This window comes from Lagenorhynchus albirostris, chromosome 14 (genome assembly GCF_949774975.1).
Source record: "Lagenorhynchus albirostris chromosome 14, mLagAlb1.1, whole genome shotgun sequence".
Lineage (NCBI taxonomy): Eukaryota > Metazoa > Chordata > Mammalia > Artiodactyla > Delphinidae > Lagenorhynchus > Lagenorhynchus albirostris.
Genome location: NC_083108.1, coordinates 73,346,956 through 73,373,645, shown reverse-complemented (window position 1 = coordinate 73,373,645; position 26,690 = coordinate 73,346,956). Strand labels below are relative to the sequence as shown.

Genomic DNA, 26,690 nt, shown 5'->3' with positions numbered 1-26,690 from the left:
CCGCATCGCAGTGTTGAGGAGAGGGGAGGTTTTTGGTGGCAATGTCCAAGGTGCGGGGGAGACTTCAAAGGCAGGCTCCAGGAGTGATGGGGTTGGGGGAGGCGTAGAGAAGAGAGACCAGAGTGCAACGGGCAGCTGGGACAGGCTGTGGGGTGACGGGGCATGGGCTGGGGCATGGAGGTGGGGACCTGGGCGCCATCCTAATCGCTTGACACGTGGTTCTCATTCTGTAGCTGGTGCCAGCGTTCTATCTTCTTGTCCTTGTTTTTCAGACACTCGTACCAGTGTTTTAAGCGCTCTCCCTTGGCTGAGATCCCCAGCTGGCAGCCTCCTGGAGGACAAGATGGGAAGATAGGGGCAGGCAGTCAGAGTGGAAGGATGCACGGGAATCTCATTCTGGACCCAAGTGTCTAGTTGGGGAAAAACTGCCACCAAGCAGTGACCCACCCCCGCTCCAGCCACTTGGGATCCATTCTCTCTGGAGGTTGTGGTTATGATGTTATTATTACTACTGGCTTTCTCTGCCTACAGACTACCTACTCAAGAACCTGCAATGGCTCCCTACTGTGGCATCAAGTCACAACTTCACTGTCTATTTTTAAAGACCTTCTTTAAGTCATCAATCCACTCACTGAAATTCTCTCTCACTACTTCTGGTACTCATCATCTATTTCCAGAGTCAGTTTCATCACCCTGCTCAATCCTGCCTGCACATCTTTGCTCTTGCTGTATCCGTTGTCTGGAATTCCCTCCCTACTCCACCTGTAATGACTCCTACTCCACCTCATTATTTGGAGGGGGACTGGGAACAGAAGAACCTTCATTCTGGACTTGCAAATAGATTAAGGACACTTCCTTTGCACCCTATTTTCTCTTTTCCTTTTTCTTTTCTTTTTTTTTGCGGTACGCGGGCCTCTCACTGTCGTGGCCTCTCCCGTTGCGGAGCACAGGCTCCGGACGCGCAGGCTCAGCGGCCATGGCTCACGGGCCCAGCCGCTCCGCGGCATGTGGGATCTTCCCGGACCGGGGCACGAACCCGTGTCCCCTGCATCGGCAGGCGGACTCTCAACCACTGCGCCACCAGGGAAGCCCTACACCCTATTTTCTGCAGAGGCCACACGCTCCACTCTTCTGTAATTTAATTATTCTGCTGGAGGTGATTTGTTCAGCAAATAACCAATCGTGATCCAATCTTCCCAGCTTTGTAAGCCAAATTGGACCCAAGTGAGGACCATGGGTCCCGACTTAGCGTTTGGACAATGTAATTACCAAAGTAAAGCAGTGCCCTCAACCCTGTGCATCCCTGGGTAAGGCTCCCCCCTCCTGGGAGGATAGAGGATAGGGTTTTCCCCGGGAGCTGGGAGCACTCACCGATGTAATCATTGGACTTGCCAATGTCATAGTCCCAGACTGAGATGTCCAGTGACTTCTTCGCCAGGTCACTATGTTTGATGTCGTAGAAAAATTCCTAGATGCAGCAGAGGAAGACATGTGAGTGACAGGGTTCTCTGAGCCTTCGGCATCGGAAGCTAAGAGGCTGAGTCTTAGGGGTTCATGGACCAAGAGGAGGACCTTGTACTGGGTATATGGAATCAAAGGGGCCTTTACCCCAGGCCTGAAGAACCCCTCTCAACTAACACTCCGTATAATAAAGCCCCCCAGACCCTATAATTCTCTTTTCAATGACACTGCTTGAAGTTGAGAAGACTGGTGGGGTGTTTCTAAGAGGGCTGGTCCTGGTCAAGTTTCCTTAAAGGCCGATAGCCATGAACTCAGTCCTTCCATTCTGATAGCCTCTGAAGTGGTTTTCCTCACTCTCCATTGTTCAGAGATTAAAGGTAGTTGAGGGTTAGGTGCCTATGTTTTCAGATAATCTGATTTTGTCAATAACTCTTCTGCCTAATCACAAAATTCATTCCTGTTCATCTTTAAAACGAACAAGGAAGCAAAAAAAAAAAAAAAAAACCCCACAAAAACCCATAACCAAAAACTTGTTATCTATCTACCCAAGAATGACCACTGTCAACATTCCCCATGTGTGACCATACTGGTGTCTGTTTTGAAAAATTAATATGAATTTTATACCATATGAAATATATGAATATTGTATTATAGAAATATAATATGAATATACTGTACTGTGGCTTCCTTTTTCCATTTTATAACATATGGTAAAAACCAACTTTGTATGTTAGCAGGTTTTTTTTCCTACATCACCACTTTATTTTTATTTTTAATTGTTTTTCTGCATCACCACTTTTATGGCTTTGTCTAAGACCTGTGTGGCTGGACCTAACCTAGTGCTCAACATTTGAGTATTTAGATGCCTGACAAGTCAACAGTGTGAATACAGAGGAATAAGCACATTCAATGGGTATCTAGATAGTGGCTTTAGCAGGACTGGATGCACTGAGGATGGAGTGAGAGGGAGAGGGAGAGGGAGAGGGCAGTGCCAACTGGGTGGGTGGTAAAGGGGACAACTGCCCCTATTTATTTGCTCAAATATCAGTATTATATACTATTAGAGTTGGTAAAGACATTGGTAAAAGACATTAATTCATTCTCTCTCCAAATACAGTGTCTTCCCTATGACATTCCAAATCTATAGGCTTTTGTTTTAGGCTTGATTTCCTCCAATGATGAGGAACTCATTCCTTCTTTAGATAATTCAAGCTGATCTATGTAAGAAAAAATTTTTTTTTTTTTTTTGTGCTTTACAACTTTCTAGCAGGGAATTTGTTCCTCCCTCACATATAGGAACTATCCCAGAGCATGGCAAAAAATGGGGCAGCCTTACCTCATTAAATTCAGGATTCAACGTTTTCTTCTTAATTTGAGTCTTATGTTTGGCTTTCTTTCCCATATCTGGTTTCAGCCAGCTGAGAGGAGACATGAGAGGCTATTATGGATGAAGTTTAATGAATAAGAACAGCCTCTTAATGACCCCAAAGGTCCTCCCAGTGTCAGGAGAATAATGAACAGATCAGAAAGTGAATCAACATTAATAATGACCAATGTGCATCAGAGCATCTACTTGGTGCCAGGCATTACCTAAGCACCTTATGCATATTTAATCCTCAACAAACCCTAGATGGTACAACCACCCATTTACATATAAGGAAACTGAGCGTTCAGAGTGAAGTTGAGACATGTGCCTCTGGTCACACAGCTGGGGACTCAACCCAGCTGTTGCCTCTGGAGTCTGTGCTCTTAGCTAGGACTTTCTCCCAATGGATCATTGAGAACCTGGAAGACGGTGCCTGGGGCTTCACTACTGATTATCTCTTAAGCTGCCCCCAGGTCCTGGGGAGATGATGAGGATATGGACAAAAGGGAGAAGATGCAAATCTGATTACGATCAGTCTCCTGTTCAAAACTATTCCATGGCTCTCCTTTGACCTAAAGGTGAAGTTCAAAATCCTTAATGTGGCCTTAAGGCTCTACGTGGTTGGGTCCCTGCTCCTGTCCAGCCTGATCTTGTGCCACGTGCTTCACCCCACACCCCATTCACTCTCCTTTCCATCCCAGGGCCTTTGCACATACTATTTCTTCTGCCTAGAAGGCTCTTCCCCCAGTGTAGACACAATGCATGACACGTAGTAGGTGCTCAATCAACATTTTCTGGGCGAATAAATAAAATGGGCTAAAAACTCTTAAGAGTTAGGACAATTGGATTCTGATGCAAGCTGTCACTAGCTGTGCAACTCTCAACATGAGTGTAATTTCGGCATGCCTCAGCGTCCCAATCTGTAAAGAAGGCAAACTTTTCTTTCTCACTCACAGAACTGCTTTTGAGGATAATCTGAAAGAAGAGATACAAAAGGGGATTTGAAAGGTACCAGATGCTGAACAAAAATAAAGGGCAATTCTGACTTTAAAAAACTTTGTTGGATCTTAAGTTGGTTAATGATCTCCTGTTTTCTTTTTTACAATGCCCACCAGGGCAGCTGATTCACTGGTGACCACTGCAACTCTACTTCTTCTGGAGGGTTGGGTAGATGGGAGAAGGGGTGGTGGGGAGAGTTATTTAAGAAAAACAATTTGCATGTGTCTGGGATTCAGTGGAGTACAGGACAGGAGCCCAGGAGCTAATGTTCTCTATTGGACCATGTGGGAAAATTAGAAAATTACACAAAATTACTCCTAGAAATCAAACGCGTTCTAGACATGTGTGTTCTTTTGTTAACTAAAATCCTCTTTCAAAGAAAATCTGGAGCAAAGTCCACTGTGGCCTGATTTGTAGCCATGACCTTAAGGGAAGCATTGATTTCTATTGTCAGAGGCAGTGCGGATGGGGGAAGGAGTGTCTCCCAGGTTGGAGAGATCATTAATAAACACTCTTTGCCATGAGTAAGATAGTGATAGTAATTATTTATACAATAATGGCAGGTATTTGTTGAGCACCGACTCCAGGAAAATGTATCTCTCAGATCTCCAACTGCAGGGGGAGACTGACAAGCTGCTGGGCTCTGAATTCACCACTATGTTTTCATGTGGCCATGCTCCCCACAGGCTACTCTCAGCAAGTACCTGAGCCAGCAGCGACAGTAGGCAGCCCCATTTCTGGGAGATGCGGGGCTCCTCTAATGGGCGACTGCGCTCAAGGATTCCGCACCACAATGGTTGAAACTTAACAGAACTGCACTGCAGTCTAAGACTCTTCCTGCCCAACCATCCCCCCACTACCCCCCAGGAAGCAGACGTGCACCAGGCCTGTTGTCTCTATGGTCCTCCTCCAGCTCTCTCTCAATTTTCCTTCCCAGGCGCTTTCCCCAGCAAATCTCTTAGCATCTCATCTAGTCTTGGTGTCTGCTTCTTGGAGGACAGGACCAAATGACCAATACTACTCTTCCCATTTCATAGATGAGGACATAGAGGCCCAGAGATGTTAAGGCATGAGCCCAAGGTCACACAGCTGGAGAATATTGAAGACTATTGGATCTGGGATTCAAACCCGGGCAGTCTGGATCCAGAGCTCAGGCTCTCAACAACAACCACATAAACACACATTTTACTGCCACAAGCAAGGCAGAATTCTATTCAGAGTAGCTAAATGTTTCTGTACCAGGCGTAATTTTATTCCTTTTATATGGTATCTCATTTGAGCCTTATGGCCACTCTTGGAAATAAGTGGACTTGTTTTTTCCACTTTACCAATGAAGAATCTGAGGCTCAGAGGCATCAAATAACTTGCTTACAGTTACATAGCTGGTAGCTGGCAGAGATGGGAGGTGCATCCCATGTCTGATTCAATGGCGGCTTGGAGAATGTGCCTGAAGGACCTCCAACTACAGGGAACATAAATGACCAAGGCCCCAGCTGCCGCGCTTGGAAATCCATGCCATGTTTGTGCCAAGCCACACTCCCAGCTGACTACCGAACATGGCAGGGATACCTATGGCAGGCCTACTCCTAGGAGACATGGGCCTCATGTGATGGCCAGTTTTGGCTTGAGGACTTCCTGATGGCTTTGCTGAACTTGCATCTGGGATGCTTCCACCCATCCCTCCCTCCCTTGTCCCCTCACTTAGGGTCAGACTCGAATGGCCGTCTAACTGCTGTCCCATTTCCCCTGACTCTCCCCCTACTTTCCCTCACACAGGCATTTCTCCTCTGTTTAATCCCCTCTTGGCATCTTCTCAGAGGACCCAGAACACAAAGTCTCTCTTATTCCCCATGACTGAGATAACTGGAATAACCCCAAAGCCTAAGGTCTTTTCTTTGAGCATTTCCAGACTGAATCCAGAAAAAGTCAGGTTGCTTCTTTGGTGGTGGGGCTCTGGACTCTGGAGGGATGTGTTGCTGATTCCCAGGTGCTACAAATGGGATTACTGTAACCTTGCTGACCACCCCTCTCCCACAGGAGGAGAGCCACAAAACTTCTCACATGGGTGGGTGACACACCAGGCTGACTGAGACTCCAGACTCACACTCACCGGTTCCGGGCATCCGTCTCACTGTGTGACCTTGGGCAGGTTCTTTGCCCTCTCTGGGCCTCAATGTACAATGATCTTGGGGAAGCTCTCTGGTTCTCTCTTTGCAAGGATCTAGGACCCCCCTCTGGGGCCCATTTATAGTCCCCAGACATTGACTCACAGCTTGACGAATGGATCTGAGTAGCCATTGGCGTCCATGGCCGCCAGGTGCACGCAGCGTATGATGCCCACAATGAGACCTCCCTGCTGTGTGCTGTACATGAGGGACACCAGGATCTTGCCGCGTTCCTCTGTGTCACCAATACGCTCCACCTGCTGCAGTAGGAGAAGAGGGTGTCTGGGCCTAGGAGGGAAGGGGTCTGGGCAACGTGGATGGCGATCATTAAAGAGAGAGTCTGTGGAAAGTAGGAGGAGGTGGGCCAGTGCTAGTGCAATCAGCACTACAGACAGAAGACACCCCAGACTCCAGGGAGGAGCAAATGATGAAAGCCACGGGGCCCAGTCCTAGGCACATGGGGGCCAATGGCTTTACTCTTAGACACGGACTGACCCTGACTCTGATCATAGGCTGAGCTTGACCCTGATTCCAACGTGACTCAGCTCACACTCCCCCCATCCACCCAGTTTTCTCAAAAGTGCAGTCCTTGGGGCCGAGGGCATGGTTGTGAAGCCAAACTCCAGCCTCTGCCAGACACACAGCTCAGAGAACCTGCCCTACATCCCCATGGAGAGAGCGTGGCATTGCTCGAGTGCAGCAGAACTGCCAGCAGAGCTTCTGCCAAGGTCAAGGGTGTTTCTCGGTTATGAGAGGATGGGGCTTCCCCCACCTTGGGGGCTCCAGGTGTGAAAAGCATGCTCCTGGTCTCATGTTCTAATGCCTTGGGCAAGGGCACCTCTCATGGTGAACCAACAGGCAGGTGGTTTGGGGTAAAAGAGTGGGAAAGGGGCCAGGGAGGGAGAGAAAAGGGAGATGCCAGACCCCGACTGTGGCTTCAACACCCACTCAGCGCTCACCTCCTCCTCATAAAGGGCCATGCCTCGGGCTGACCCGGTGGTTCCAGCACGCTTCATCTTGAGGAAGGAGACAGAAAGGAAAAATAACATTGTCAATGGGGCTCATCTCCCTACACAAGAAAAACCAGAAACACCTTCTCCCCTCCACTGGCATCCAGAGCCATGAGGATGGGTTCTCCAAGCTTCTGTGGCCCTCCAGCTTTCCCCCATTCAGCTAAAATGTATATAACATTAACCATTTGAGAGACCATGTTAATGCACAACAGCCTATTGACGTAGGTTGTATTACTATCCCCATTTTACAGATGATGACACTGAGGGTCACAGTGGTTAAACCACTTGCCACAACCAATAAGTGGCAAAGTAGCCCATACACAAAACAGATAAGATTTTGTCTGCTCTGGATGAAGTGGCACAGGGGCCACCAGGTGCTTCTTCCCCCATGGCTCCTAAGGCCTTTTGCAGGATTCTAAGGCTCTGGGGAACACAATGTGAAAAGCACTGGTTAAATCCAACCTCTCCACTTTAGAAATGAGGAAAACTGAAGTCCAGAGGAGAGGGGTCAGAGCTTATGAGGTCCCTGTCCTTAGTGGGGCATAAGAGGGGAGTTGGTGGTGGGAGGTTTAAGAGCAAAGGAGATGATCAGCAGGGTTGTGGGGCCAGTGCGGGCCTGTCCTGCCACCTCTGTGCCTCTGAGGCTGGCTGCGTCCATCACAGTGAGATGGCAGATCCAGGAGCTGACCAACTGGACTCACTGAGTGACGGAAGGATGACAAAGCCTGAAGAGCCAACTGTTACCAGGCAAAGACCCAGAGGAAAGGCTTCATTCCTAGGCACATCTAATGATTTATTGGGAGCCTGGCATTCGGTGTAAATTCTTCCTTGCAATTCTCCCTGTTGTGTCTTCCTTTGTCTGTGCTATAAAATATGGTGCAGCACACAGATAGTCCATCCTCAGGCTGGCCATCTGGTGGGAGGATGCTGCAGGAGTCCCCCTCCCACCCCCCACGGCTTCCCAATGGGGCGCTGGCCCACTGCCCAGGGGGAGCAGGCACGCAGGTCATTGCAAGAAAGCTGGGCTCTGGCTGGTGCCTGAGAACACGGTCCCTGACTTGCGGTATGACCCTGGCAACTCGCTCCTCTTTTTGGGCCCCAGGTGGCTCAGATGTAAAAAAGGGTAGGTTGGATTATGTCTAAAAATACAGATTGCTAGGTCTCACCCTACCTTGCTAAGTCAGAATATCCAGGGAGATCCCCCACAGAATCTATTTTGTAAACTCTGGTTTTAAAATCTCTAGTTGATTCTGAGGTGTAGCCCAATTGGACAACCTCGATTTGGTTCTTGTTCTTTCTCAAAAGGTGAGTATCACATCTAACAATAACAGTTTTAATGCTTTACATGTACTTTTACATTAATCCTTAAAAGACCCTATGAGGTTGGTACTATATTATCCCATTTTACAGACAAGAAAACTGAGGCACAGATAGGTTAAGTCATTTGACTCAAGTTATACTATAAGTGGCAGAAACTGGGACTCAATCCCAGTCTGGCTCCAGAGCCCATGCTCTTACGTGCTATGGTATCCTGCCTCCTGTGTATCTCTATGATTCTTTATGACTTCTTGACTGACAGGTGGCTAAGGCAGTATTATTTACTATAATAACAACAGTTAATTTATGAGTGCTTATTAGGTACTAGGTTCTGCCTCCTATGAGGCAGGTGCTGTTGTAACACCCATTTTAGAGACAAGAAAAACTGAGGCCCAGAATAGTTCAGACCCTTGGTGAAGGCCAGGGAGCAGGGAAACGGCAGAGCTGGCTTTGAACCCAGGCAGGCCACTCTGCCACACCACTCTGACCTTCAGAAGTGATGCTAACACAGGGTTGGTAGAAGGCATAGCCAGGATGCAACCCCCATGTTCTGACCTGAAATCTTCACCCTCCCTCCAACAGCTGCCAAAGCCCCTCTCCTGTCTGGCACCCTACAGATCTATCACATCCTTTACAGCCCCAAAAGAAGGCAGCACCCACCTCTCCAACTCTTCTTCCCCATTGAACCCTTGGGGCAAAGGCACTCACCGGGATCACCCGCTCCAGACAGATATTGAAGTTCTTCCTCTGGTTGGGCTTCAATTTTTTGAGCGAGAATCTGGTCTCACCAATAAACTCGTTATGGCCAAATTTGTCCTCATCACAGACAGAGATCCTGCGATTGACATAAAGGATGGAGAAAGAAAGAAGAGCATATATTGAGCTCCTACTATGTACCAAGAGCTCTGATTGATGCTGGCAAGGAACGTGTAATGTGCACAGGAATAATACAACTTCATATTTATTGAGCACTAGGCCAGGTACTTCTAATTTCTTCTTGATCACAGTATAACTTAACAAGCAATAACATACACAAATCTTAAATTTCTAGCTTGTTGGATTTTTGAATTTGCATACACCCATGTAACTACCACTCAGATAGATCAAGATATAGAACACTCCAGCTCCCAGAAGACCCTCATGATCCCTCCTAGTCACTACCTCCCTCAGAGATAATCACTATCTTGTTCTCTTGGCAAGATTCAGTGTCTTGTTTTTGACTTACATTTAAATAAAATCAGATGTATACCCTTTTACATTTGGTTTCTTTTGTTCAACATTATGTCTGTGAGATTCATCCATGTCTATAGTTATTTGTCCCTTTTTTGGTTGTATAGTATTCTATTGTGTAAATACGTTGTAATAATTTTGCTAATTATGGGCATTTGGTTTTGAGCCATTTCTAGCTGTTATGAATAAAGCTGCAATGGAACATTCATGTTCATGTCTTTTCTATATGCATAGATACATATTTCTGTTAGGTATCTTCCTAGGAGCAGAATTGCTGAGCCATTTAACCTCAGTAGAAACTTCTAAACAGTTTTCCAAAGTGATTCCACCAGTTACACTCCCACCAGCAGTTTATGCAGGCTCTGGTTGCTCTTCATTCTAACTTCGATTTTGTCGGTCTTTAATTTTAGCCATTCTGAGTGGGCCATAGTATCTCCTTGTAGTATTAATTTATTAGTATTCCATAAGATGTTGTGGAAAAAACCCAAATGAACTTTTTGGCCAACCCAATACATTTCCCTGATGATTAATGAAGTTCAGCCCCCTTTACATCTACTTTATGGTCATTTCAGCATCATCTGTTGCAAAGTTAGGCTAGGAACTTAGCTGACTCTTCTCATTTAATTCTTTCTCCCCCCAGACCTCTGAGTTTCCCACTTTGGAGAGGAGACTGGGGCCCAGATACGTTGAATAATTTTTCCCCAGTAAGGGGCAGAACCAGAATTTGAAGCTCCTGATTTCCAGAACACTATATTTTTTTTTGCTATCTACTTTGCACAGCATTGAGTAGACCAGAGGCACAAAAAGGGGCAGGTCATGAGAAAGGTCCCTCAGGAGGCCAAAAGGACCAATCGAGGCATGATAATTCATCCTGACATATACTAAGAGGAAGAAAGGACTTTCCCCCCCATGGGGGACAGACAGGAACTAACAGCACCTTGCTTCTTGGCCATTAACATTTGTTGAACAAGGTTCAAAGTTCTGAAGGGTCAGAACACCCTCCTGCTGAGCCCCACACTGTACACAACTGGAGAAAGAAATTGTCTCCATTCAGCCAGTGGGGGTGTAAACACCACCATCCTTTCTGCAGGACAGTATGTCTCCAAAGACTCACGAATAATCACCATTTTTGACCTAGTAACGCCACTTCTAGGAATTTACCTTGAAGACATAAGTGAAAAAATACGTAACTACAAAGATCTTTACCACAGTTTTGTTTATAGTTGTGAAAAAGCAGAAATAACATAAGTATTCTATAATGGGGGGACTTCTCAAGAAAATTATGAAGTAACCCTAAAAATGTAACAGTATGCATTGAAAATAATGTTGTAATTGCTCATCAGGGAAATGCAAAACCACAATGCGACACCATTACACAACCGCCAGAGTGGCCAAAATGGAAAAGTGTTGATGAGGATGTGAAGCAACTGGAACTCCCAGACATTGCCGGTAGCAGTGTAAATTGGTGCAATCACTATGGAAAACTGGCAGTTTCTAATAAAGCTAAACATATACATACACCATGGCTCAGCCATTACACTCCCAGATGTATATACAACAGAAATGTATGCAAGAAATAGCTACTAGAATGTTCCCAGCAGCACTATTTGTAATAGCCCCAAACAGAAAACCAACCAAATGCCAATTAACGGTAGAATGAATAAATAATATCGTGTTATATTCACACAATGGAATATTAAACAGCAATGAGAAAGAACAACCTACAAGTACCCACAACTCGGATGAGTATCACAAATATACTATTAACTGAAAGAAGACAGACATAAAGGAATTATGTGGTATGATTTCATTTGTATAAAGTACAGAACTAGATGAAATTAATTTTTCCTGTTAGCAGTTAGGGTAGTGAATCCCCTGGGGGAAAAGGTCCTCACTGGAAGGGGGCACAAGGGGAGGGCTTCTGTAGCCTGGGAATGTTCTGTTCTCTTAACCCAGTGTGTTCACTTGGTGAAAATTCATCAATCTGTACACTTTTTCTGTGTGCACTTTTCTAAATGGATGTTATTACATTGCAATAAAAATGTTTATGTTTCCTTAAAATAATATTGTAGCTGATAGGAATGTACTTGGAACAGCCCAGTTTGTATGCCTTGCCAAATTAAAAAGACCCACACCCCATATTCTGTGATCCAGCAAATATCCCTCCTTAGTTTCTGTCCTAAGGAAACACTCATATGAACACAAGGAAGCATGAAGAATGCTCATCGCAAATTTGTCTGTAATAGAAAAAAGGTAGAAGCTATCTAAATGGCTGTCCACAGGGAACTGGATAAAGTGGTAAACAGTTACATAAAATTTTAAGACATGCCAACAATACCATATATTGTTTATAGATACATAATTAAGTAGCTGAAGCATAGGACACACTTGGAAATGATACCCATAGAATTCAGGATAGTGTTTCACCCTGGGGAGGAAAGAAGAGAAAGGGGTGGGGGATGAAGTATACAAAAGGAGCTTCAATTTGCATCTGTAGTGCTTTATTCCTTACAAAAAAGAGCTGAAGCAAATACAACAAATATTAAGATTTTTGAAAGACTGAGTATTGGGTTCATGGGTATTTGTTTGTATTATATTCTATATTTTTCTGTATATTCATAACACTTAATAATAAAACACTAAAAAAATCTGTGATAGACCCATGCTATGGAGTACTCTGAAGCAGTTAAAAATTAGGTAGATCTAAATGTCTTCTCATGGCCACAGCCCCAAGATATATTGTTAAGGAAAAAGACACGTTCCAGATATATTCAACATGATATTTCTTATATTGTAAACGACAGTGTGTGCGTGTGTATATATATATATACATATATATATAGTGTATGTATGTATATAATGAATATACACACGCTCACAGAAGGAGAAAGGCAACCCAGGTTGAGGGAGGGGACTAACATTTGAAAGCAGCTTTGTTTTCTCAGTAATTCTTTACAAGAACAATGTACTCATTTATTACTTATATAATTTAAAATGCATTTTAATACACTGTAGAAGAATATGAAGTGGTGTCAGTATATTGTTAAGTGAAACTGGCTGATTACTTAATAGGATGGTCCATCTTTATAAACACTTTTAAAAACACTCAACTTTATTAAAAAAAAAAACTTTCGCACACACACACACACACAAACACATACACACAAATATAGACACACGCTAAACCCAAATGTCCAGACACCAAGATGTTAACAGTTTCACTTATCTGTATTTTCAAAAGTGTCTATCAGGAATATATATTGCTTTTTAGAAGAAAAAAAGAAACAAAAAACTACTCTGAGATGTTTTAAAGCGCTGCCCCCAGGAACCACGCATGCCTCAGTCTGCCCAGCCTCAGGCCCCTCTCTGCCCACCCTCCCGGCAAGCACCTGAGGGTCTTCCTCTGCATGTCTTCATCCGTGATGCCATGATAGACCAGAGTCTCATTCCAGATGGGATTTCGGGTGTTCCGCAGGGTTTTTGTACGAAGCTTGTTGGACTAGAACCCAGACAGACATCTGTCTCAGTGGGGAGTCAGCCCTGCAGCTCCATCCCTTGGGCTCATTTGCGATGGGTGGGTGACTTAGGAGTCCACTTCCCTCAGGAGTGTCCAGGGGCTCTGTTGCTCCCAAATACATGTTCTCAGGGAGTGGGGTCATCCTCTAGGGTGCATCACCAACACTGGATACTGGGCCAGCCCTCCCTCCAGGTACTGGGCCCCCTCTTTGAACTCTTTATAAAGATTAGAAAGCAAAGATATTCTTCTTTGAGAAAAAGTATTGTTTCTAGGCCAGGGAAGCAGAAATGAGAGTCTCCCATTCCTAGGCAGTGAAGAAATAATTTCTGGGGATATTGGGATGGTCCCCTCTGTTTCCCCAGATAGCATCCTCCATGCCTGAAATTCCTTAGAGAGGACAAAATTTTTCATTTTACTCTAAGAGAGAAGGTTAGAAACGCACCTGGTAGCCTGGTGCGAAATCTAATTCATTCTAACATGTAAGTGACTGATTGGATTCTTTGGCAAAGCAGGTTTGGATTTAGGAGTGGGCAAAGAAGTGGGTCAAGGAGAAGCAAACGTCGCTGGGGAGTCAGAAGGAGTAGTGGCCAACAAGTTTGGCCATGGCCAGGTGGGACTGTCTTTCCTTGATCCAAACAAAAAAAGAGATAAAGTGTATGTGCCCGTGCGTGTGCGTGTGCGTGTGTGTGTGTCCTTTTTTGTCTTATGGGGCATTTGATACTTGCAGAGATTTTTTTTTTTTTTTTTGCGGTATGCGGGCCTCTTACCACTGTGGCCTCTCCCGCCACGGAGCACAGGCTCTGGACGCGCAGGCCCAGCGGCCATGGCTCACGGGCCCAGCCGCTCCGTGGCATATGGGATCTTCCCAGACTGGGGCACGAACCCGTGTCCCCTGCATTGGCAGGCGGACTCCCAACCACTGCGCCACCAGGGAAGCCCTTGCAGAGATTTTTGAAAGGCATTTTTCTAAGATCATGTAACCAAGTATATAGGCAGCCTTGTTTTTAGGACATCCATGTCAAATTAACACAACAAAGCAAAAAATAAAGCCCAAGAAGGCACACGTCCATTTCCAGCCATGTGCTCTGAGTGGGTCAATCCAAAGAAAGGAGAATTAATCTCACTTTCCCTCCCAGAAAGGTGGAAGGGATGGGGGTAAATTTTCTCTTAATAATAGAACCTTTTCTCAAGTTATCTGGAAAGAGTTAGTCATTTCTGTTGAGAGATGTTTGGCTGGGGCAAAAAATGGGTGGGGGAGGTGGACCATGGTCAGCACTGGGGAGCCCTGAAGGTGTTTGAGCAGGTCAAGGGCATAATCAGGGTATCTGCTTCTCTCCTGGATCCCAGGTTTCTGAGTTAGAGAAATGAGCAGAGCCCCTGCCTCTTGAAGGAGAATGGCTCTGGCCCATCCCTTACCCCTTGTAAGAACTTTGCCAATCAGGGAAGAGGGGGTTTGGGGAGGGCTATTTTAGGCTCTAAGCTGGGAACCTTGGGTGCTTTCCAGAGCCCATGTGCCCCCCTTGCCAAGAGGCCCAGGCCATATGGTACCTTGCTGGCTCCCGGCAGGAGGTGCAGCTTAACGTAGGGATCGGCCAAGCCATTGGAATCCATGGGCTTCAGTCCCTGTAAGAGAAGAAGGCAGTGGCGTGAGGGCCTGGGGAGGGCTGGGCGCTCAGCTATCACAGGCAATGGGCACAGCTATCACCCCATCCTGTGTGCTTCCCCTTGCAAAGAAAGAGAAGGGAAATGCAGTATCTTGAAATGAGCACTGGAATCCGGCAGACGGGGTTTAAAGCCTGGCCAAGTCACTTACTGGATGTGTGACCTTAGGCAAGTTTCTTAACCTCTCTGAGTCTCATTTTCCTCACCTGTCAAATGGGATGCTTCATGGGCTGGTGAGATTTAAACGTGATCCCACCGGTAAAGTGCTTGGCACAGTACCTGGCACACAGGAAGTGCTCCAACAAGGCTGGATTGTTATTGCTGGGATGGGAGGACATGTCCCAGAATGGGTGGGAGAGGAGGAAAGGCCAGCGAAAGGAGGCCTGAGTTCTGGCCCTGGCCCTTGCACTCACTTCTGAGACCGCAGTTTCTCCATCCGTATGATGGGGATCACAATCTCTGCCTGGCCCCCCTCACAGAGCTGGCTAAAATGGCTAAAATGGCTAAAATGAGTCACTGTGGGGGAGAGCAGTTTGTCCGGGGTAGGAGTTAAGCTGGGCTTGTTAACATGAGCAGTTCCAAAATTCCCGGGGCTCAGATACGCTCTGCCCATCCCCCTAGGCCCTGGCTGAGGCAGGTGTCTTATCTCTGGGCTCCCACTCTCTTCTCTCACAGCACTAATCCCCAATCCCATGTATCGTGCCCTGTGATCTCCGGGGACTTCAGTTTCCCCAGCTGTTCAGTGGGGCTGATCACAGACCCTGCTTCATGGGATTCTTGGAGGGTAAAATGAGATCTCACCTGTGAAGGCTGAACTCTGGCCCTGGCACAAGTTCAGTATGAACAACGTTTGCTACTACTAGGTGGGGAGAGGAGGCCACAAAGTGGGGTGCAAGGAGGAAATCTGGCCGGGTAGCCTAGAAGGTAAGAGCATAGGCTTTTGAGCTGGACAACACTGGTTCAAATCCCAGCTCCACCACTTCCTGGCTGTGTGATTTGGACAAGTCCCTTAATCTCTCTGTGCCTCAATTTCCCCATCTATAAAATGAGAACGATGATGAAACCTTCCTCATAGGTTTGTTGTGAAGATTAAATGGGAAGAAATAATTTGTAGAAAGCCCCAGAGGGTATACTATACTCAGGAGATGCTATAGTGCTGGGTTCTTGTCCATTTCTCCATGAGGGCACAGTCTATTCTCGCTCATTTTAATATTCCCCAACATTTAGGGTAGTTCCTGGTACAGAGTAGGTACTTAATAAACATGTCTGGAATGTCTGTTTGGATTGGGAGGTTACAAATTGGCAGACGCTGTGTTTTTCAAATTTGAACTTGAACATCTTTGTTTGGGTCCTGCTCACATCAGTTTAGTTTACCAAAGTTACTACCATTCCCTAATGTCTCACATGTTTTTCTCATCTCTTTACCAGCCCAGCCCCTGAGCCGTTGAGTTTTCTGTACCCCTGTCGCAAGGGGGCTGTAATGGTGTGGCTTTCCCCCATTTCTGGAGCTGGAGATGGTTACATCTGGATTCAAATCCAGCTCTATCCCTTACCAGCTGAGTGGCCTCAGGCTTTAACTTTCTAAGCCTCAGTTTTCCCATCTGTACAATGGGGCTAATAATAATCTCTTCCTCAGAGGTTCCTATGAAGATGAAATAAGATAACGTAGGGCCTTACCTCACTGTGCTCTTGGAGGGCACGTGTAAATGCATCTAAGTGCCTGCTGAAGAAGTGACCTGGGTACGTTGATCTAGAAGTTGTGTTAAGCATTTCATACATTATTGATCATCCAAACTGGGACATTTTGTGAGTGGAAAGGAGAGTTCTTAATTATTTCATCAAGGCAACAGGCATAGCTGGGGACCATCTGTGCAAACTGGGACACCCCGCCACCTTCCACGTAACACTCACCAACATCCTCATGGAAGAGACTCTATTATTATCCCTGAGGCACAGAGAGGTTAACTTCCCCCAAATCCCACAGCTAGGAGGGGCGGAGCTGGTATTTGAACCCAGGAAGTCTGGTTCCTGAACCTTGCTTGTTATTTTCTATAGACCAGACTTGGGGCAGGGGGAGATCCTGGTCAGCTACTTCCTGGGATTAGCATTGGCATCATCCAGCTTTCTTTGCGGGCTGCAGTAAAGTTGGCTCACTGCCCCTGGAGCCTGTAGCATGGAGATGCTCTTCCAATCTGGTTTGCCTCGCCCCCCCTCCCCACCCCAGAAGCCCAGATTACTGTCCTTGTATCTGCAACAATAAGTCCTGACTCAGTCTGTAGCTCCAGCTTGACAGCCCCGTCTATAGAAGGAGCTGTTCAGTGGCATGTCAGCTGTCAAGTTAGGCTGTCACTGCTCCCAGGTGACACCTCTGAGATCCCCTCCAGAGGGTGTGGATGGGGCTGGGCAGATCTTGGCTCTGCCCTTGAAGCTTGGTTTCCTCCACTCCCAGGAGGCAGCTGCAGTTAAGTGAAACCCCTCTGGGACCTTCCCCGGAGGAAGTCCTCCCTGCAAAGGAATTGGCCGTGGCTAATTCCTGCTCTTTCCTCATCACTATCACTGTCACAGATAGACAAGGCAATGACAGGAGACAGACATGGTCACCCATGCCCTCCCCAAGTCCCCTAGAAATGCCAGAACATCCTAAGTGGTCCCCAGCTTGGCCCCCTTACCCACCTTGGCCTTTATGATGGTGCAGTGCAGGGAGCTGTTGTCCTGGTCGTAGAGAAGGCTGAACTCCAGGGCACCCAGGGTGGCTGAAGAAGACAGAGGCAGGTACCAAGAGGACATTAATTCATTCAACAAACATTTCCTGAGCACTTACCGTGTGCCCAGTCTGGGCTAGCCATTGAGCCTACAGAGGAGAGGAAGACTCAGTCCCTCTGGACTCCCCATCCTGGTAGACCCTCCTCTTCTTTGGAACCCTCAGCACACCTGTGATCAGTTAATCATTTGTGCAATTGCCTACTTAATGACTTCCATCTGCTAGGTTGAGAGTCCCATGAGGGCAAGGCTGTGACTGCCCTGTTCACTGCTATGTCCCCGCTGGGCACAGTGCAGGGCACACAGTTTGTGCTCACTTACTTGCTGAAGGAATAAATGAGTCTCAGCATTTGCTGTTGCCTCTGTCTGGAATGCTCTCTCTCTAGATCCTCACATGGCTAGTGCCTTTTCATTATCCACATCACAGCTTAAATGTCTCCTCCTCAGAGAAACCCTCCCTGATTGCTCCATCTAAAGCAGCCACCCTCATGGTCATTCGCCCTATTTTAATTCCTTCACGGTGCTCTGTCTTTATTTGAAATGAACTCATTGGTATGTTTCTCTCCACTAGAATATTAGTCCCATTAGATCAGCCATCTTGTCTGTTATTATTTTTTTTCTTTTTTTGCCATGGTAACCCTAGCACTTAGAATAGTTTGGGGGCACCTCGTAGGTGCTCAATAAATACTTGTCAAATATAGAGATGAGTGAGGGAGGGAGTTGAATACAGAGACAGGCTTGTTATAAATCACTAGGGACAGCTCCTAACAGGGACATACACCGGCTGGGAGGGATCTTCTAGGCTTGGCAGGTCAGCAAAGAGACACTTAAGGCAGATGGAAGGAGCAGTGGCCACTGCTCCAGGCAGAAGGACCAGGATGTGGAAAGCCAGGAAGGTGGGATAGACATGGTGCATTTCCAGGGCAGAAACAGCCCCCAGCCAGCGAGGTGGGGGTAGGCTCCTCAGACTTCTTTCCCCTGAGCCTGCAGACTCATGACCCCTGTGAGAGACAGGACAGCTGATATTCCCTCCAGGTCTGGCCTCTGGCCTGCTGCAGCAATGAGACTGTCAGTCCCTCCACTCACTGGCCATATGAACTTGGACAAGTCCCTGAACCTCTCCGAGCCTCTGTCTCCTTATTTGTGAAATTGGAATAGGAAAAGCAACTATTCCCAGGCTCACTGGGATAATTAAATTGAGCATGTGCACGTAACACAATTAGAAAAGTGCCCGGCACAAAATAAGGGCTCAACAAGTGTTGATTATTATTACCTCAGATGTGCATGTCATATAATAATAATTCCTCACGTGTGTTTCGCACTATATAATAATGATTTCTGGCTTATGAAGCCTTTTCTCAGCAGGTACCTCAGTTTACGACCCCTCAGCCCTGCATGGGAGGTGGTATTTGCTTTCCCTTTTACAACGAGGGGAGGTGACACGATGGGCCAAAGCCATCCCGCCGATTACAGCCCTTAGTCCATTTCTTCTGAGTGGGTCCAGTCTCCCCATCTGACCAGGAGCTCTTAGAACGTTCCCCCAACCCCACAGCATGCATCAGGTCCAGACACAACCCATCTATGCTTCCCTGCAGCTCACAAAGGCCACCCCAGCTCTCCCCTGCTGCTCCCAGCCCCACCCAGGAGAAGCGCCACTGGTGTGTGTGTGTGTGGCACAGAGCAGGCACTTTATAAATCATTGAATGGATGGATGCAAGAGGAAGTGTCAGGAATTTTAAAGTCATGGTTAAAAAATGACTTTTTAGAAGACACACACCAAAGAGTCTGGGAAACAATTAAAATAGATTTCTATCTATATATACACCTAGGAGTGGAATTGCTGAGTCATATGATAGTTCTATGGAACCACCAAATAGAACTTTGTGAATATAGTTGAATTGCACTCTTAAAAAATTATGTAAATGGTTAACGTTGATGTCATGTGTCTTTTACAACAGTGAAAAAATAGATGCGCTTATACTTTAGAAAGCTGATGTCATTTTGTGAATTTAGTAACACGAATTTGTATTTTTATAACTTGGTAAATATGTTTATTAGGTTTGGCATATTGGGGGGCTGGGGATGTACAGAGCTGTCCCCAGAGCCATTCCTATTTCCCTGGGGGCGACCGCTGAAGTGACTTTTCCAGCCACCCCTCCGTTACGCGTCACCTACTTGCTTCATCTGAATCATAGCTGTTGGCTTCCTCCTCCTCCTCCTCCTCCGCTGGGCGTGGGGGCTGGTGGGCTGGGACCACGGCCGGCTGGGGAGCAGCAGCAGACGCTTGGGAATAGGGTGGGTGGCCCACTCGGTCCTCCCTGGCTCCAACTGCCGAATAGCCCCCAACTCCCCCGACTCTCTCCTCTCGCGGTGGGGCGGTGGCCCCTGTACAGGCGGGGTCACTCAGAGCCACCTCTGCAGGGGAGATGGGGAGAGGGTGGGAAAGAGGCAGCTGAGTCCCTGTGTCATAACGACAGCAGTGACAAATGCTGCAGCATTACCACGAGTGATGGGCACCTACTGTGTACCAGGTGCTTGGCGAGCTTTGTGTCAGAATCACCCACTGCCCTGCAATGGGGGACTGCCACTTCCAGTGGACAGGGGGGCCGCATCATGCCGTTCACCGGTTCTCAGAATGTTGCCTTTGTCAAAGCCACCCAAGGAAGGCTTGCAAAAATGCAGGTTCCCAGGCTCCATCTAGAATCTGCAGGCCCTGTGGTGGGGCCTTGGAATCTATGTTTTATAACAAGTTCCATGAGCAAAACAGACCTCACTGAGAGCCCTCACTGGTATGGGCTCTGAAGCCAGACAGCCTGGATTTGAATCTCAGCTGGAGCAAGATTACTTATCTCTGGGCCTCAGTTTTCTCACCTGTAAGATGGGAATTTTAAGACCTGAAGGTGCTCGAATAGTATTAGCTATCATTTAAAAAATTTTCTAGTATGTGCACAGCACTTTGCACAGTAGCTGGTGCATTAGAAAGCAATGAATCTGTTGTAGTGATTGGTGCTGCTGCATATATATCATGTGTAATAATCACTGTCACTCGGTGTGGTCTTCATACATTGCAGGCCACGTGCTAAGGTGTTCCATGTATTGGTTTTACTTAATCCTCCCAGCACCTCTGTGAGGTAGGTCCTTGGATTATTCTCCTTTTAGAGATAAGGAAACTGAGGCTCTGGGAAGTTAAGTGACTTGCCCAGGGTCACAGAGCTGGGAAGTAAAGAAGCAGTGATTTGAATGCAGGCAGCTTATACTCTTAATCACTGTATGTATTGTCATTTTCTATCTATCTAATCTTAGTACAGACTCTCTAGAGTTTTAGAATTAGGGAATTCCCTTAGAGCTCATCAGATAGGTCTCAGGATGCAGAATGGGCCAATGTCTGGCAGCCCCTGCTCTCTCTCTCTCTCTCTCAGTCAGTGGAAGAGGTGGTCACCTGCACAGGCACAGAAAGAGGCGAACACTTGCCTGGTCTCTGATCTGAAAAGCGTCCTGCTGGCCCGGGACTGGGTCTGCTGCCTCCTGGGGGTCCTGAGTGGGGCAAAGAGAGAAAGAAGTTTGGAATAGAGAAGGCGGCATCATTTGGGTATTTGCCCTGAGGACCCCTCGTTTCACAGGTGTGGACACAGGCCCAGGGGCAGCAGGTGATGTGCAGAGGTACCCAGGGTTGCAGGAACAGTCCCATTGGGGGATTCTGGTGTTGGAAAGCCCTGGCTTCAAGCCCAAATCCTTCCATTCTGGGCCTCAGCTTCCTCCTCTGTGAAGTGGGGATGAGCAGGTATTACCTGCTCTTCATGTTTTGTTGGCTGTTATGAGGTCGACAAACAAATGGAGCAAGAATCGCTTGCAAGGTAACGGGCAAGTCCAGGCTTTGAGTCCACCATTATTACGGGGTCATTACTGGTCCAGAGGATTCTATATAACTACATTTCCGAAGCTTGGGATGTGGGGGAGAGCCACAGGGATGGGGCATGAAATAACATCCAATGACAGAGTGAGAAAGTCATTCTGGGTTCCCATTGCCTTTCCATACTGATCCCGTCATGGGAAAAGTCTCATCTAGGTGCTACTTTAACACTTCTCTAACCTTTGTAAATGTCCCTTTTGAGCAAAAGAGGACAGGCCTCAGGCTCCGAACCTTCAGCAGGCCAGAGTACTGAGAATGTCATTGCACCTGCAATGTATTTTCAGCACATTAATTTTTATAACAGCCCCCCACAATAGGTTGAATGGTGTTCTCCAAAAAAATGTTCAAGTCCTAACCCCCAGTCCCTGTGAATGTGAATATTTGATCATCTTTGCAGGTGATCAAGTTAAGATGATGTCATTAGGGTGAGCCCTAATCCAATATGACTATGCCCTTATAAAGAGGGGAAATTTGGACACACAGGGACCCATGCATAGAAGGAAGATGATGTGAAGACACATCCACAAGCCAAGGAATGCCCGAGGCCCCCAGAAGCAAGAGGAGAGGCTGGGACAGGAAGGAAGGAACCAACCCTGGCTACACCTTGATTTTGGACTTCTGGCTTCTAGAACTGTGGGACAATACATTTCTGTTATTTTAAGCCACCCAGTTTGTGATATTTGTTATGGCTGCCCTAGCAAACTAATATACTCTCTTTTTCTGGTATGGAATACTGGTTTCCCACTTATGCCATTATTATAGGTTTCTTTTAAAATAACAGATTTTAACTGCACCAATTAGGAATTATTTCCATTGTTTTACACAAGCCATATATGTTCAGATTTTCTCGCATTACTAATCTCTTTGCCCACCATTTCTTCCTGAATCTCACATATCTGTCTGAGAACCTTTGCCTTTTCCTTAAAGTCTGAAGTCCTTAAAATTTCCTTGAAGGAGTTTATGATAACTTCTCTCAATTATGTTCTTAAAGGAGGTCAATTTGAAGAAAACATTAAGGAAATAAGAGGGCAGATCATAGGTGCATGTGGTAAAAATTGTGAAATTGGAGTGATGACGTCAGAAGGTGGGAAACAGTGAGGGATGAAGTACTGTCACTTCTTGCATTTAGGTAGATATGATGCTACCCTTCCTCCCACCCCCACCAGCTTCCCAGCCTAGAGTATTATTCATTCTAAAGGTCTTCGAAGAGTTTAGGGTTTGGTGGTGGCTGCAGCTTTGCAGAAAGCCCAGCGGGTTCCGCAAGCAAGGGTGGGAGGTATTGGGGTCACAGCTGAGTGACAGCCTGGGCGGGTGGGTGAGTGGCACGTACCTGGCTGCCCAGGCTGGGGGGGCGCTGGACTCTGTATCAAAGCCGGGGTGGGTCTAGAGGCCTGCACTGAGTTGGCCCGTCTCAAACCTGCAGGGGAAAGGAAAGAGCCTGTCATATCGCACACACACACACTCACACACAGTCAAAGCAGGAAGAAGCCTGGGACCAGTCAGCCGGCATGAGGCATGGTCCTCTGGGTGTGAACTGGATGCAGCCCCCTGACACTTCCAGCTCTTTCAGACCCTCTTCTCCTCCCCTCCGTGTGTTCTCTCTTTCCAATACTCAGATGCCCCTGGGCAACTCACTGCAACAACATGGATGTTGAAAAGCTCAGGTTCTGTGACGTTGCTTCCGACATCTGTGACCTTGCACAAATGACCTATCCTCTTTGGGCCTCAGTCTCCTCATCCATCAAATGGGGATAACAGTACTTACCTCATAAGGTTGTGGTGGAGACACAATAATACAATACATGTAAAATGCTCAGAACAGTGCCTGGCATGTAGTAGACACTCAACATCTGGCAGATGTTGATATTACTTTATAATTATTGAAAGACTGTTCTTATCTTCGCATGGACCTAGCTTTGCATCCCAGATTTTTCTTTTATAAGCTGTGTGTCTTTGGGCTGGTCACTTACCCTCTCTGAACTGCAGATGCTTCATGGAGGCAACAACTCTACCCACTTGATTAACATTTTTATAAGAACTTATTTCATCTCTACACCCTTTGAGGTGAGTGCTTTATTAGCTCCATTTTACAAACGGGGAAACTGTGGCACAGAGGGGTTAAGGAGCTCACCTAACGTCTCTTGGCTGGTTAGTAGCCGAGCCAGGGTTTGAACTCAGGCATTTGGTCTCCAGAGTCTACCTGAGACTATTAGATGCTACTGCCTCCTGCAGAGCAGCTGGGGGATCAAATGGGGATGATATACACAGCAGTTCCTGGTACTGAGAAAGTATGACATTCCTAGAAGAATACCCTGTCTTCTCTCACCTCACTGGGCTAGATCCCACCTTTCCTGAATCCAAATATTTTTCACTGGAGAGATGCTTGAATGATCATGACAGAAAGTGCTTTGCCACCTCTGGCTGGGGCTTACAAATTCTTGTCCCAGGGTCCTGCATTAGCACTTCCATTTGCTTGTTCATTTGGGTCCTTGTTCATCCATCCATCCATCCATCCATCCATCCATCCATCCATCCATCCATCCACTCACTCACTCACTCATTCACTCACTCACTCATTCAACAAGTGTTCATTGAATGCCTACCGAGTGCCAATGAATAAATGAAAAAAACCACTGTTCTCCCCATTCCTTTTGATTCTCCTCATCCAGGAAGCCTGTCTGGATTTGCCCATCTCTCTCACCTGCTGAGCCCCGGCTGGGGTCACCAGCAGGTCCGCCGTGGCTCTGGTCCCAGCTCTCTGAGTCCCGGCTAGATGAGCTCATTCGTGCCTCGGAGGCCCTGCGCACAGGAGGCCCATAGCTTCCTTGCCCAGGAGCAGAGGCCAGGTCAGGGCCTGAAAGGAAAAGCATGAATTGAAGGGAGAAAAGGCAATGGAGGAATGGGGAAAAGGACTCCTGTCTCAAAAGCAGAAGACAGAGTCGGCAGAACCCACCTGTCTTCTGACCTGGGCCCCTCCTGTCATCAGAGTCACCTGGAGAGAGAGAAAACTGATGAGAAGTATGTATTGGGTTGGCCAAAATGTTCACCTGGGTTTTTCTGTAACATCCTATGGAAAAACCCAAATGAACTATTTGGCAAATCCCCAATATTTGATGTCTTCTGGAGAGCTGACACTTAAGGAGCTCACAAAAGGGCCCATCCACCATTCCCAAGAACTTCAAAAAAAAAATTAAAACTGTCTTTTCCCAACTTCCCCTTTGATATAGAGCCTATCTACAAATTTCACATTATTTCCATTGCAAACAAATTGGGATCATGGGCTACGTACTGTTTCTAGAATGTGCTTTGTTCACTTAATTTGAATTTCCCCAGAACTCACCAAGCATGCTCCAACCTCAAACCCTTTGCACACGGTATTTCCGAAGATTCTATGAGCCCTCTTTATCACCTTGGTCAGGTTTCTCCCCAGATATCATCTCTCAGACAGCCCTTCTCTGGCCATTCTGTCCAACATGAAGCCTCTATCCCCTCTACCTGTTTCATTTTTCTTCCTGGCACTTATCACTACCTGATATTATGTTGTATTTGCATTTGCTGTTTGTTGAGCATCTGTTTCCCCCACTAGAATTTTAATTGCATGAGAGCATGGATCTTATCTGTTCCATTCACTGATTCCCTGGGGCATAGAACAGAGCCTGGAACTCACTAGGTGTTCCGTAACTGTTCATTAAGAGAATATTGAAAGCTCATATCATGGGTATAATTCCAAATCTACAATATACATTTACATCATTCAATTTTTAAAAAATATTTATTTACTTTATTTATTTTCTTTATTATTTTTTTTTGGCTGCATCAGGTCTTAGTTGCAGTACACGGGATCTTTCGTTGCAGCACGCGGGCTTCTCTCTAGTTGCGACATGTTTTCTCTCTCTAGTTGTGGCGCGCAGTCTCCAGGGCACATGGGCTCTGTAGTTTGCGGCACACGGGTTCTCTCGTTGAGGCACACAGGCTCAGTAGTTGTGGTGCACAGGCTTAGTTGCCCCATGGCATGTGGGATCTTAGTTCCCCTACTGGGGATCGAACCTGCGTTCCCTGCATTGGAAGGCGGATTCTTTACCACTGGACCACTAGGGAAGTCCCTATAGCATTCAATTTTAAAAGATGCTTAATACACCATGGTGTGGATATACCATAATCTATTCAACAATTACCCCGTTAATGAACGCTTAGTTTTTTTCAGTATTTTTGCTACCATAAACAACGATGCAATAAATACGATTATACATATGTCTTTTACATGGGTACTTTTCTTGCTGTTAAATATATTCCCAGAGGGGGACTGTTGGATCAAATAGTATATACACTTCAAATTTTAATAACCTCTGCCATATTACTTTTGAAGAGGCTGGGGGTGACTTATAGTCTTACCAACAGTTTATACCATCATTTCTCCACATATTCACCAGCACTAGATGTTATTGCCAACAATTGTTTAGGAGTTGCTATGCAATGCAGGTGATGTTACTTCTTTCCAATGAGGTGAATATTTTCAGAGTCATTTGTTTTGACTAGAGTTTATATAATAAGCTAATTCATACCATTTATGTGTGTAAGTGTACGTGTCTGTGTATAGGTGATTAATATTATGTACTATTGGCCAACATTTACTAAGTGCTGCACTCTGCAAAGTACTGTACATGTACAGGCATACCTTGGAGATATTGTAGGTTCAGTTCCAAACCACTGCCATAAAGCGAATATCACAAAAAAAGTGAGTCACGTGAATTTTTTCCCACTGCATATAAAAGTTATGTTTACCCTATACTGTAGTCTATTAAGTGTGAAACAGCATTATGTCTTAAAAATGCACATACCTTAATTTAAAATATTTTATTGTGAAAAAAAAGCCAAAACAATTACAATAGTAACATTGAAGATCACCGATCACAGATCACCATAACAAATATAATAATAATGAAAAAGTTTGAAATACTGTGAGAATTACCAAAATGTGACACAGAGAGACAAAGTGAGCAGGAAAAATGGCACCGACAGACTTGCTTGATGCAGGGTTGCCACAAACCTTCAGTTTATAAAAAATTGCAGTGACTATGAAGTGCAATAAAGCAAAGTGTAATAAAATGAGGTATGACTGTAGCATCTCATTTAATCTTCAAAATAACCCAGTGAGTTATTAATCTCATTTTATAGATGAGGAAAGAGTTTTAGAGAGGTTAGGTCACTCATCCAAGCTCACATGACTTGTAAGTGGCAGAGCTGGAATTCAAACTCAGGTCTTCCTGGGCTCCCATGTTCAAGATCGTGA

At 46.1% G+C, this 26,690-nt stretch overlaps 1 protein-coding gene across 3 annotated transcripts in view; it reads right to left on the bottom strand.

Annotated features, from left to right (window-relative positions):
* Positions 1-200: 200 nt before the first annotated feature.
* RPH3A (rabphilin 3A) overlaps positions 201-26,690 on the bottom strand; it is a 61,345-nt gene continuing 34,855 nt past the window's right edge. For all 3 annotated transcript variants that reach the window (XM_060120805.1, XM_060120803.1, XM_060120802.1), the window contains 14 exons: positions 24,354-24,392; positions 24,102-24,254; positions 22,731-22,817; positions 20,962-21,024; positions 19,666-19,905; positions 17,404-17,483; positions 14,617-14,691; positions 12,941-13,050; positions 9,030-9,156; positions 6,951-7,007; positions 6,097-6,251; positions 2,798-2,879; positions 1,372-1,468; positions 201-331 (listed from right to left, as the gene is read on the bottom strand). In XM_060120805.1, the coding sequence (XP_059976788.1) occupies positions 201-331; positions 1,372-1,468; positions 2,798-2,879; positions 6,097-6,251; positions 6,951-7,007; positions 9,030-9,156; positions 12,941-13,050; positions 14,617-14,691; positions 17,404-17,483; positions 19,666-19,905; positions 20,962-21,024; positions 22,731-22,817; positions 24,102-24,254; positions 24,354-24,392 (1,496 nt within the window). The remainder of the gene's footprint in view (positions 332-1,371; positions 1,469-2,797; positions 2,880-6,096; positions 6,252-6,950; positions 7,008-9,029; positions 9,157-12,940; positions 13,051-14,616; positions 14,692-17,403; positions 17,484-19,665; positions 19,906-20,961; positions 21,025-22,730; positions 22,818-24,101; positions 24,255-24,353; positions 24,393-26,690) is intronic.